General features: G+C 40.8%; 1 protein-coding gene across 13 annotated transcripts in view; it reads left to right on the top strand.

The window, feature by feature from the left end:
* Positions 1–12,474, top strand: part of NAV2 (neuron navigator 2) — a 366,859-nt gene that overhangs the window by 324,651 nt on the left and 29,734 nt on the right. For 8 of the 13 annotated variants that reach the window (XM_042021454.1, XM_042021488.1, XM_042021482.1 and 5 more), the window contains 5 exons: positions 3,070–3,537; positions 4,552–4,617; positions 5,817–5,861; positions 8,039–8,199; positions 10,299–10,487. In XM_042021454.1, the coding sequence (XP_041877388.1) occupies positions 3,070–3,537; positions 4,552–4,617; positions 5,817–5,861; positions 8,039–8,199; positions 10,299–10,487 (929 nt within the window). The remainder of the gene's footprint in view (positions 1–3,069; positions 3,538–4,551; positions 4,618–5,816; positions 5,862–8,038; positions 8,200–10,298; positions 10,488–12,474) is intronic. The other 5 variants (XM_042021407.1, XM_042021429.1, XM_042021493.1 and 2 more) reach the window with 2 other exon arrangements.

Below are 12,474 nucleotides of genomic sequence, written 5' to 3'. Positions count from 1 at the left end.
GTGCAGTGGTGTTAGTGGGAGCTGAATGAGCAGGACTCTTCCAGCTAGGCCTGTCTGGCTTTGGTGCAGCACTTACTATTTAGTGTCCTACTTCAAGGTCTTTGTATTCACATTTAATTTCACGTGAACAGGTTGGCCAGTGTTGTGGATACTTAGGACATCACGCGACAGCAGCAAAAATTTAACATTTAGAAAGAAACCAAACCTGTCTGGCAGAAAGTTTGGCAATTACAATTTGAGTCTCCTTGTTGCAAAAATCATACCTGAAGGCTTTTATCCATGCAGATATCACAGGAGTAAGAATTTTCTTACCTGAAGGTTACTGAAGAGTTCTTGCAGAGATGTATATGTAACAAACCTAGAAATACTCCAGTCGTGGATCAAGTTGTAAACCAACAACAGGAGACTTATCTCGGATTTTCATGGTGACCGTGGCATTGACCTGCCATGCTTAGATTCACCCAAAGCAATCTATTATAAGTTGTGTGGATTAGCCCAGTATGTTGTAAGACTCAACGTTTTAGCCTGTGTAGAAGAACCCTAAATATAGTTACTGTCTAAGCTGGGTTAAATTTTCTTACTTTAATACTATTTTTTGGACAAAAATCCTGTCTGTCTTCTATTTCTCCAAGAGTACCCCACACACTATTCTAACATTAACATATAGTTGGTGAGGAGCTAATCTGTTGATGCAACGTATATCAAAGCCTTGATATTGGTGAAAAGTTCTGTTAATATTATTTTTGGATTGAATTTGAGTAGCTTGTCTGTTTCAAGTTGCAGTGTTTTGCATTTCATTTTGTCGTGACGCCCATAATACCCATACAGTTATGCTCCATCATCCTGCTTCCAGTGATGTGAGAAAGCCACATTCCATCTGAAGCACCAGTGCAAGCATAATGGCTGTGATGGCAGCTTAGGCTGATGCTGTAAACTGTTTTTGGATGGGTGGTTTTATTTGAAGAGCCTGTGTGAGGATAATGCAAGATACTTTATTTTGTACCTGGTTAACAACAGATAAGCCGTGTACTTTGGAACATACAATTTCCATCAGTGGCTACTTAACTCCAGTAGGCCTTTCATTTCTGTAGGATACACAATGAGAAATGCAGATTTTCAGTGTTTTTAGTGATTTCAGTGTGCCTCAGGCACACTGGTAGGAATTTGGTTGGGAATTTTTTTATTACTAAGAAGCTACATTGCTGGCTGTGTAACTGAAATGCTACATTAGAAATACATGAAACTTCAAAGAGCAGACACTGAGGCTCAATTTAACTATTCCCTTATTTGATATACAATTTCACACTTGAATTTTCATCAGCCTGTCTTAAGTTGTCGTGTTGAAATGCGTCAGAGTTGAATTGGGCCTTGTCTGCTTATTACTGATTTCTAGGATGATGGTAAAGAAGATTGTCAGTTGAGTTGCAGACATTTTTTTTTGCATATGTCCTCTTGGCCCTGTAATTTTTTTTTGTGTTACGCTGTGGATTAGAATCCGTACCTTTGTAATGATACAGACTTACCTATAAGTTTGCAAATATATGTAACTTCCGTGTTGTCATAAACAGGGAGTAGCTTAAAAACAGCTTGTAAAACTGTTGTGTGGGTGTTTGGGCTTTTTTAAGCTCTGGGTTCCTTTCTTTAAGAGTGGTTTTCCCAGTGCAACTGAAGAGATTGTATGCTCTGGCACAGGAATACCTTAGGGAATACCCTAAGCTGGTATTGCTGCTGAAGGCCATAGAATCATAGACTGGTTTGGGTTGGAAGGCACCTTAAAGATCATCTCATTCTGATCCCCCTGCTGTGGGCAGAGACACCTTCCACTGTCACAGGCTGTTCAAAGCCGCAGCCAGCCTGGCCTTGAATGCTTCAGGGATGGGGCAATCACAGCTTCTCTGGACAACCTGTGCCAGGGTCTCACCACCCTCTCAGGGAAGAACTTCTTCCTTATATCTGATCTAAACCAGCCCTCTCAGTTGGAAGTGTTGTCCAGGTGCCTTGTGGCAAGTGCACAGCAGCAGCCGCCCAGCTCAGGTGTGTTCCGGGCACTTAGTGTCCGTGTGTGGAACAACCTGGGCATACTCAAAAGCAGAAAAGTTCTGCCTGGTCTGCAGACCCACCCCATAGTCTTTAGGAACACCTGTATGGAAGTGCTGTAGTCCTCTATTCTAAAAGGTTTCACGCACAGTACTCCACGGTGAATAATTAAAAAGCAAATCCGTACAGGTACGTGTGAGGAAAACTGAGGTTCCAAAGGCAGATACAGGAGCTAAGTGGCAGAAACAAAAGCAATGTTTTGGGGTGGGTGTTTGAAGCTGGAGTGGAAGATACACTTCCTTCCTAATTTTGAAGATCAGTTTTGCAATGATCAATAATTTAGTCCAAAGCATGCGTACTAAGGCACTTTGGCACTTCTGAGAAGTTTCCCATTGGCACTGCAGCTGCATCACAGGGAGCAGGGATGCTGCAGTCAGCCTCCTCCATCCCCCTCCCTCCCTGAGTTCTGAAACTCAGTTTTTTACTAGCCAGTTCCAGGTGCCAGAAAGCAGGTAACATCACATTCTGCACTAAAAAATACGGTTTCCAGCCAGCTTGGCTCATGGAATGAAACAAGCCTACGTTTGGTATGAGAACATTGTTGCACCCCAGTAAATGCTGCTTCTGTGCAGAGCATTTGGTGTTTTGCACAGAATTTACCTGCTCAGTAAGCTTTCAACCTCTAGTATTCCATATATCAGATTGTTTCTCTGGTGTCCTTTTTCCTTAAGGGACAGAAGATGATATGATTGTAGCTTAGTTCTGTGAAGCTGTATTTTAGCTTTGTGAAAGTATTAGTTGATGATTCAAAGAAGACACACCTGAGATAGATCTGAAGCTGTTGTAATTGCCTCTGGGCTTTATTGAAAGGGACAGTGACCACAAATTTATAAACGTATAGTTGCCTATGTACAGTCAAGGATCATGTACTTAATACTGGTTTTCTGAAGCTAAGATGATATATATGGTCTAGATATAAGATATCCTTCTATTCCATTTTATGTATTTTTCATGTTGTCTTCTTTTTTACAGACTTTTTGGTGGCAAGCCTAGTAAACAAGTTCCCATCACAACAGCTGAAAATATGAAAAACTCAGTAGTCATCTCCAACCCTCACGCTACCATGAACCAGCAGGGTAACCTTGACTCCCCATCTGGCAGTGGTGTGCTGAGCAGTGGGGGCAGCAGTCCCCTCTATGGTAAAAACACAGATCTTAACCAGTCTCCACTGGCGTCCAGCCCCAGTTCTGCACACTCGGCTCCTTCCAACAGTTTGACGTGGGGCACCAACGCCAGTAGCTCTTCTGCAGTTAGCAAGGATGGCATTGGATACCAGTCTGTCAGCAGCCTTCACACCAGCTGCGAATCCATTGACATCTCCCTGAGCAGTGGAGGTGGGCTGAGCCACAACTCCTCCAGTGGCTTGATTCCAGCCTCCAAGGATGATTCTCTGACTCCCTTTGTCCGAACCAACAGTGTTAAGACTACGTTGTCTGAAAGGTTAGTGGGTTTTTCTCTTGTTTCTGTGTTTGTATCTCAAGTGGGAATGAAGCCCTGGCAGCAGTAGCCAATGCTGCAGATATAGATCAAATAATGCTTCTTACAAGACAGTGCAGATAATTCTAGGTCCTACTAGAACATACAAATAAGTTATTCCAGGCAGGGAGCCCAGTTCAGAGCAAGAGGATGAGTTCAGGTTAGATTTCTAATTTCCTGTCATAGCCAATGTGACAACTTTCTTTTTGTCACCAGGTACTGCATATTTGAATTTTGCATTGTATGTTATCCTTCCTGTTAATTGAGCTGATAGTGATATTTAAAAAAACCTTCCAATTTTGATTTGAAAAGTCAACTGTTTCCTGTTAAACTTTTTGATGAGAGAATTTGATGACTTTCAAACTGGAGGTGATGCTGAAAAGACAAGTCCCCATCTCCGTAGTCACTTGATCCCTTCTCATCCTCTCCCTGCTGCCTCGTCCCATGTCCAGTTGCTCCCTACAATGTTTCAGTACAAGCATTCATGTGAATGCTTGGTGAATCCTATTGGAAGCTGGATCCAAGTGAAAGATGATCAGCTGAATTGTATTTCAGACTGATCAGTTCCCCAGCTCTGTATAGGATGAGCTTCACTGGCAGCTGTGTGGACACAGGGTAGGACCTGGGAGGAGGCCAAGCAGGGAGGAGGGAACAGGGCTTTTTCAGCATGGGAGCTGGATTGGTGGCACACTGAGCTGATGGTGGGGTGAACTTGGCAGTGGTCTCTGAGGGACCCCTTGTAGATGGCAGTAGAACCCTTCCAAGCTCTGGAAATCAGCTACATCCTGATGTGTAGTGGTGAGTTCAGGTAGCAAAATTTTTGTAGCTGTGTCTCAATTGAGAAAAGTCCACCTGAATGTAATGTTCTGACAGTTTGGGGTTCTGTTTGTGTTTTATTATAACTCCTTTTTGTTCTCTCATCTTTTCATTCTAATACTCCTTCTCTTGTTTTCTGTCTTGTTGGACTACTCCTTCCAGCCCTCTTTCTTCCCCTGCTGCTAGCCCCAAATTCTGCCGAAATACTTTGCCCAGGAGACAGGACAGGTAATGCTGTCTCAGGACAGGAGTACGCTCAAGGCTGTAGGTTTTGTTGCCCATCTCAGTGAAGCAAATTGTTTTGTGCCAGACTGTGCTCAGTTGAGTGCTCTGCTGTGTTCATCATCCAGGTGCGAACTGACACAAAGACATGCCAGTGAGAGTCCCTGCAAACACCCATCTACCCACCCAAATCAATCTGGAGAGGGGCATACAGCAGAGTTGGCATGTTTTTGGTGTTGCTCTTGTTTCTGGGAATGTCCTTTGGTTTGAGGGGGTATTTTTCCCCCCTTCATATCTCTGCCAAAGGCAATTTGAAAATCATGCCCTTTTTTTTTCCTATGAATCTAAACTCTCACTAGCATTTCAGCATTCCTCTGGCATGCTGCTTTTCCCACTGCCTTTCTGGCCTGTCCTTTTTGTTGTGAAGTCCCTGTGTCATTCAGTGTCGTCAGTCTCTTACTGCAGCTTGGCTCATGAGTGTTTTCCAAGTGCTTAGGTACATTCATCCTTGTACAAATGAATGCTAAACTTAGGAAAAGATGACACAAATCTAAACATGCCAGCTCACTTTTGCTCACTGATGTAAGTTTAATCAGTCCCATACTGTGACATAGCTATAAGGGTTGTCATGTAATTAATTTACTTAAGCATGGGGATATTTTCTTTAAAAACAAACAGGCTCTACTCATCAGTTGTAAAAGACATAAGCTGAAATAGTTGAGTTTTGGGCAACTGATTGGTCCATTTTACTTTGCTAATGGAACTTAAGCTAAGATTTGGAAATTTAAACAGTCTGGGCTCAGTAACGCTGTACAGTAGTTAGGTGCATTCCCTAAATGGTGTATGGTGAGAGAAATGATGGGAAAGTGGTTTGGACTTGAAGATTCCCATCAGGTTTTACCAATAGCCTGCTGAAAAGCCTATTTTTAATCACCCATTTGATATTTAAAGAGCCATTTTTGTTCATTGTGGGTAGGAGAAACAGCGAAATGAGGTTGTGGACAGATGTGGTTCATTGGCATGGTACCAGCTGCATGTTTGTGCAAACCCCACTTGGGTGAGGAGGTCTGTGCATGTTTCTGTAGGGAGGCCCCAGCACCTTTTCCTCTGAAAAGGTGATGCAGATGTTTGTACGTCCTTCGTCCTGATCTTATTCCTTCCCTTTTGTTCTTCTCTGAAGTTCTTTTCTTTTAACTTTTCTGCAGCGACCCACATCTTGATAGGAACACTTTGCCTAAGAAGGGACTCAGGTATTGGTGTTTCCACATGGTTTAACATCTTTTGTGGTGGCTTTGGAGTTTGCTTTGTGTTTCTGTTGTGGCTGGTGGTGATGGTCGCAGTTTGCAAGAGGTGGCAACAATACTCCTTCTTTCTTTTTTCTTTCTTTCCTTCATTCTTTCTTGCTTTCTTTGTTGCTTTCTTTTTTTCAATCCTCAAAGAAGGTCATTGACAACCATGCTTTTTTTCATCCAGTGGCCTCTCTGCTTGGGCAAGAACTGTGGCTTTTGCTGGCTTAATTGCTGAAAAGCATCTCGAACCGTCCCTGGGCTTGATTTAAAAACAATAATGTTGCTGTTTCTGCGGCTGTTACATGGAATGACCTGAGATGGTTTTAACTCTGGGAACCCTGATGTTGTTAGATAAATAGAAAAGATTTACAAGATCATGCCAAACCTTTCAGGATGAAATTGGACATACTATTTTTTTTAAAAAATTGCTTCAGAATACCTAAATCTATAGGGCTCTACTCTCATAGAAAATAACAAAAAAATCGTCAAATAAACTTTCAGCAGTTGTCTTCTCATGTATTTTGTACATCTGTAAGGTAGCGATTTTTGTAACATTATTTTTTTTCCATTGATACAAGCAATTCTAGCCAGAATTACTATCAGCTGTGTTAATTAAATGCTTTAAGTGTTAGAGAATTTATAGAAGGTATCTTTGACAATTTAGGAAATTGCAGCTTCTGAATTGGTTAATGCAGCTTCTGGGATCACTGGGGCAATGCCTTGGAACTGCAGCTGTGATTTATTCTGTGCTATGCATGTTGTTCTTCACAGCAGCCTTGTCCCATGAAGCTGAGTACTAAAAGCCCTTTTAAAATGGCAATTTGTTTTCATGTTTCTATGGTCCTCAAGCATGTCTCTAATAAATACTCTCTTTTAAGACCAAAACATTTGAGTGCTGAAGAGGTAGGTATTAATGCTGAAAATAAAAATATATCTGTAGTGTGTTAAGGTAACATGACTGTTTAAAGCCCCTTTCTAAATAAACTGATTTATATGTAAAGTTTAAGAGATGCAGATTGTCAGGGACTGCTGCTGAAGTGTTGAGGCACAAGCAGAAGAATGAATGTATTTTTTGAAAGCAGTTTGACTTTTTTAATTTTTGCAGTGTTCCCATTGATTTAAAATAGCCTTAATAAGTGATATCTTACTGTAGGGTGTTTACTTGAAGGGAGTCAAATTAATTAAATAGATAATATCAGCCAATAATAGGCTCCGAGTTTTTGGAAGGAAAGCTAGTAACTCATAAATCTTTGTCCAAAGGTGATGGCACAGCCTGAGACAGACACTGAATTCCATCAGCAGACAAGTGTTTCCATGATGCTCTGGCTGTTGATACCTGTACCCTATCACGTAGCTCAGATAACACCTGTCCTGACAGCTCTATTTTTCACACATATACACAATAAATCAAGCTGAAGCTGAAGCCTGTGGGTGTTTTGCCACTGATGTTGGCATAGACCATGTTTCTGCTATTTTCATTGCTGTCAGAAAAGGCTAAACATAGTCTCCTTTATGATGTTTTAATGCTGTTAGTTTTGAACTAAATGGGATACGCCTCCACAGGTGTTACATGAACGTCTCTGGAATATGAAATATTGGGTCACAGCTTGTTGAAAAGAATCCCGATAATGGCTTTGTTGACTTGAATTTGGTTATAACATCACAAAAAGTCAGCTTAGTCATGTACCAAAATATTTAAATTGTGTTAGAATTTTGGCATAACTTAAGGAAAGGTTTTCCGAGTTGCAGTTTTACTTTTAAATCATATGATATTATAGCACACGCTACATTTTATCCTACAGTTCTACACTACACAACTTCTACCTGTAACTTTTGGTTCACTCTGGTTTGGCTACCACTGAACCAATAGGAAAGAAGTTTGTGGTTTGGTTTTTCCCCCCAAACAGAGGTGAAATTAATTAGGAACATCTTGGAAGAGCTTGGAGCAGCTCCTTACTTCAGAATTCTATTGGGTTTATATCATTCAATCCTTTAATTTCATATGAGGATTCTTCCATTTTTCCTTCTCTCTCTCCCACTCCAAGTCTTGTGACATTTCATGGTTGTTTTTTTTTTTTTAAACAGAAAAGTCAAATAAATATCAATGTTCATAGTGAAAAACCTGTTTGCTTTTGCAGGTATACTCCATCCTCCCAGCTCCGTAGTCAAGAGGATGCAAAGGAATGGCTCCGGTCCCACTCAGCAGGAGGACTGCAGGATACTGCTGGCAATTCTCCATTCTCATCTGGATCCAGCATAACATCACCCTCTGGAACTAGATTTAACTTCTCACAGCTTGGTGAATAATTATCTGTTTGAATAATCACAGCAATGCATTGCATGTCCTGAAAACAGCGTGTTGCTCAAGATAGTTTTCTTTCAGCATCTCCAAGGCTCACACTGAACCTGAGGAAGCACTTGCATTGAAATGAGTGTGACTAATTAGCATTATTATCTTGTATGCCCAAAGGTGCCATACTCGCAGTAACTTTGAAACTGCTTCTCTGGGAGTAATCAGATTCCTTAATATAACTTGTGAGTCTTCAGTAGAGCTGTTGGTTAATACCACACATTGGGGTGCTTAGAGGACATAAGATGTTGCCTGCTGTATAGTAATAATTCTCTAAAATCCAAGCATTTTCCTTACCCTATGTGCCAGTCTCATCAGTTTGGTATTCTATCTTTGTCTTTTTCAAGTGGCTTGTTGGAAAATTGCAGAAAGCTCAATCTGAAGCAGTATATAAAAGTCAGGGGAGTTTCAAGTCAGAACAACTGCCATTCCTTCACTTAATTTCATTGATAAACACATGAAGGAAACAATAAAAGCTGATTGGCAGGATCCATGAAGCATTGCGGGTTTTAGTTGACCCTATCAGCAGTTGAAATAACCTAATATAAAGTGCTAGTGGTGCTCATCTCTGCTGGGCTGGTTAAGTATGACTTAGTTGCCTTTGGAATTTCTTCAGGTTTGTAAATTTTGTCTTTAAGTGACATTTGGAAAGTACTATGTTGAACAGGCATTTTCTGTTTGTTTATGACTTTCAGAAGCCCGTCCATAATAATCAATATTATTATTTAAAATAAATACATTGTTTATGATAACTTCTATATAATGACTAATTTATATATAATAATTATGTGCAAAACAGTTAAGCTTGTATTTGTGAACTTCTTGTGTGAATTTGGAGCAGATTGCACAGTCACTTATTTCTAGTTTAGTTTTGAGTTGCAGTACTGACATTCTAGAACCTTTCTTTGAGTGTTCTGGAAAGAAACACATTCAATAAGTGTCTTTAAATAAACTGACACAGCAAAATTTCAGCTGAATATACACAAAGCATAGCTACATTTCTAACAGCTAGCAAACTGTCAGGAAAGTTCATGAAATTAAAAAAAAAAAAAAAAACCAACCCCAAAAAGTTGTTTCCCAGAAAGTTAACTCTTTGTGCAGAGTGTTGGAGGTTATTTGTATTAGCTTCAAAAGCCATTTGGCCACAAACAGCAGTGAACACCAGAAAAAAAAAAAAAAAAGAAAAGATGCTTTTCTATGTTCTTAGGAAAAGAGCTTAGAGATATTGGAGTCAAGAGGGGTCACTGGATTTAAGAGCAAATGGTAGTTGAGCACCTCTAAACTGAATTATTCTGTCTTCTACAATAGTCTGTATCAGCTGATGGTCTATATAGAAACAGGCAGTGACAGCACACCAAGAGGAACCTGCCAGATGAACAGTGATTTTGTTTGGTTTTTTTACCCACAAATCAAGTAGTTCTTAGTAAATAGCAGGCATAATTTTGGCACAAAAGTTCTTTCAAAAAATGTGAGATTGGAGTGGTTTTGTACTCTAAACACTGGCTGGGAGAATTTTGGCTTTTAAGACAAAATTAATATTTTACAGTTCTCAGGGCATTATAGTGGAAAAAAGTTCTGACATGTACAGCTATTAGGGAACTAAAGCTCTTTGCAGTTGTGACTAAAATACATAGAAAAATGTAATTTTCTTAGAACTTGAAGGCTTTGAAGAGGGTAAGTCCTGCTCTATATAGACAAAACACTACAGTTTTTGTGGAAGAACGGTTCCAAATTAAGTAAGGGTTAATTAGTTCATGCCTCATGGTGTGGTAGTGAGGTGACTGAGCTTGTTTGTAGAAGCACAGACAAATCACCCAGTGTTTAAAATCGCCTTGTTTTATTTGAGTTTTCACATTCACTAGCCTGGTTTGCATACCTCTTACTGGAATTCATTGAATTTAGAAAAACAATGACGCTTGGAGAAGATGGTATCAAAAATTTTGTCTCAAAGTAGGGGGGAAAAAAACGTTTGTTGGTAGTTGCACAAAAAACAAGTGTGAAAATGTGCGGTTCTAGCACTAACCAGGTGTTCATTGCTGGCTTTGCAGCGAGCCCCACGACTGCAGCCCAGCTGAGCCTGTCCAACCCCAGCATGCTGCGCACGCACAGCCTGTCCAACGCCGACGGGCCCTACGACCCCTACAGCGACACGCGCTTCCGCAACAGCTCCATGTCCCTGGACGAGAAGAGCAGGACCATGAGCCGCTCCGGCTCCTTCCGCGACGGCTTCGAGGAGGGTCAGTAAAGTTCCGTGCGGCTGGAAACGCTCAAAACGCGGCCTTTTCACCTCAACTCGGTGCTTTTCAGTTCAGCACAGGGGGCGTTTCAAACACGGCTTTCTCCGTGTGGAGCTCTTGGTGTTCGGTAAAACCTTAGTCCTAGTCGTGGTTGTTCTGATTATAGAATCGTAGTGTTGGAAGAGACCCACAGAGATCATCAAATCCAACTCCTTGCCCTGCCCAGGACACCACAACAATCCCCCCATGTGCCCTGGAGCATTGTCCAAACACTCCTTGAACTCTGCCAGCCTTGCTGCTGTAACCACCTCTTTGGGGAGCCAGTTCCAGTGCCCCAGCCACCCTCTGGGGGAAGGGCCTTTACCTGATACCCAACCTAAACCTCCCCTGAGTCACCTTCAGGACATTCCCTGGGGTGCTGTCGCTGGTCACCAGAGAGAATGGCGATGTTTATTCAGTGATTGTTTTGGTCAGACACAAGAAATAAGTGCTGTACCTAGACCCTGACTGTTCAAGAAATGGATTAAACACATCGTGTGCTTCATTTTTAGCCCTTTCAAAATGAGTAATTCATGCTTAGAGTCAGTGCATTAGTGTTCCTTCACTAGGGGTACTCTGAACTTGCACCTCCACAGTTCTGCTTGTAGTATAGTTAAGTGATATCAGTTGGACTGTTTCTGTCCTGGCAATTTTTCCAGTATTTAATCTGTACTGAAATTATCTTTGCTTTTCATTTCCGCTGAATGTCCTGGCTTGATACAACAGGTCTTCCAAAGAAAGATATTGAGTAGTTCTTTGAAACATCTAGGCTTGTCTTTTTAGTGCTTCATTATCTTTTCAAATATGTAACCACACCTGATAAAAAGAACCCATGCAAATATAATAAGAAAAAGTATTTACCTAAAAATGAATATTTAGTTTGGTTGCTGCTGAACAGGCATCCTTGTGGCTGCAGCAGGAGTAGCTGTGAGCACACATTAAAATCCTCAAGCATTGCACATTGAGAAGTCAAGCATGCAGTGGTTCATTGAAAACTCTTCCAACATTAAGTCTTTGAGTCTTAAATCTCCTTTCTGGCAAGGGTTGGGAGCTTGATTGTACTTACAGGCCACACAAGCCTTTGATGGCTCTTTCCTCTGCTTCTGAAGACCTGCACTTACTCAGCCCTGTTAATACCAGTGCCCCATTGCTGGTGCTCCCCAAGAGCCAGGCATGCATGGGAACCACACTTCAGTGCTTTGCAGAAGCCTTTGAGACCCACAGAGTGCCTTCCTGGAGATTCTGGTTATCCTCTCAGGTTTTTTTGCCATTGGAAGAGGTAGAAAATATGTATTGGATATGGCTCTGAAAAGATTCATTAATTAATTGGTTACTGAATTTAATCAATCTAACTTCAGTACATTTAATTGTATTTTTGAGGTCTATGGCTGAAGATCTCTATTAGGGGTTGAAAACTATTAGAATAATGCTGTAGGGCTAAGAGCTGGGCTGTTGCAGGAATTAACCTTCATTTGTTCTCAGAAAGCTGAATTATCATGAGCAGTCAAAGACTGCCAGGTGCTCAGTCAGTTGAGTTCCATACTGTGATGCACAGTCATGCTCTTACTAAATTGTCTCCTAATATAATCTGTGAAGGAATTTGAATCACTGCATCTGTGTTACACTTCAGTGATTTACTGAAGGAGCTACTGCAGCAAAACTTACTTGGGTTTTATTGAAGACGTCCTCCAAAAAATTTAGCCTTAGTCTTTTAACTGTGCTCAAGATTGCAGCAAAACCATTTTGGCACATTGGAGGTTAAATTCTCTCTTGTAGTTCAGAAATTCTTGTCCAGCAGAGAGGCTAGTTTGGATAAACATTTAACAAGTATTGCATGTTTGAAGACAAACTATTAAAGAAAAAAAGAAAAGGAATATTTGAAAAGAGTTAGGTGAAATGTTCTATTAAGTGCTTTTTACTAATTTGAAAAAAGTAATAAAAATGAAGT

The sequence above is a fragment of the Corvus kubaryi genome, unplaced genomic scaffold, assembly GCF_017639235.1.
Source record: "Corvus kubaryi isolate FWS band 111438036 unplaced genomic scaffold, C.kubaryi_AGA036_p1.0 125, whole genome shotgun sequence".
NCBI lineage: Eukaryota > Metazoa > Chordata > Aves > Passeriformes > Corvidae > Corvus > Corvus kubaryi.
The sequence above is the reverse complement of the archived record's forward strand: the minus strand, read 5'-3'. Positions and strand labels throughout refer to the sequence as shown.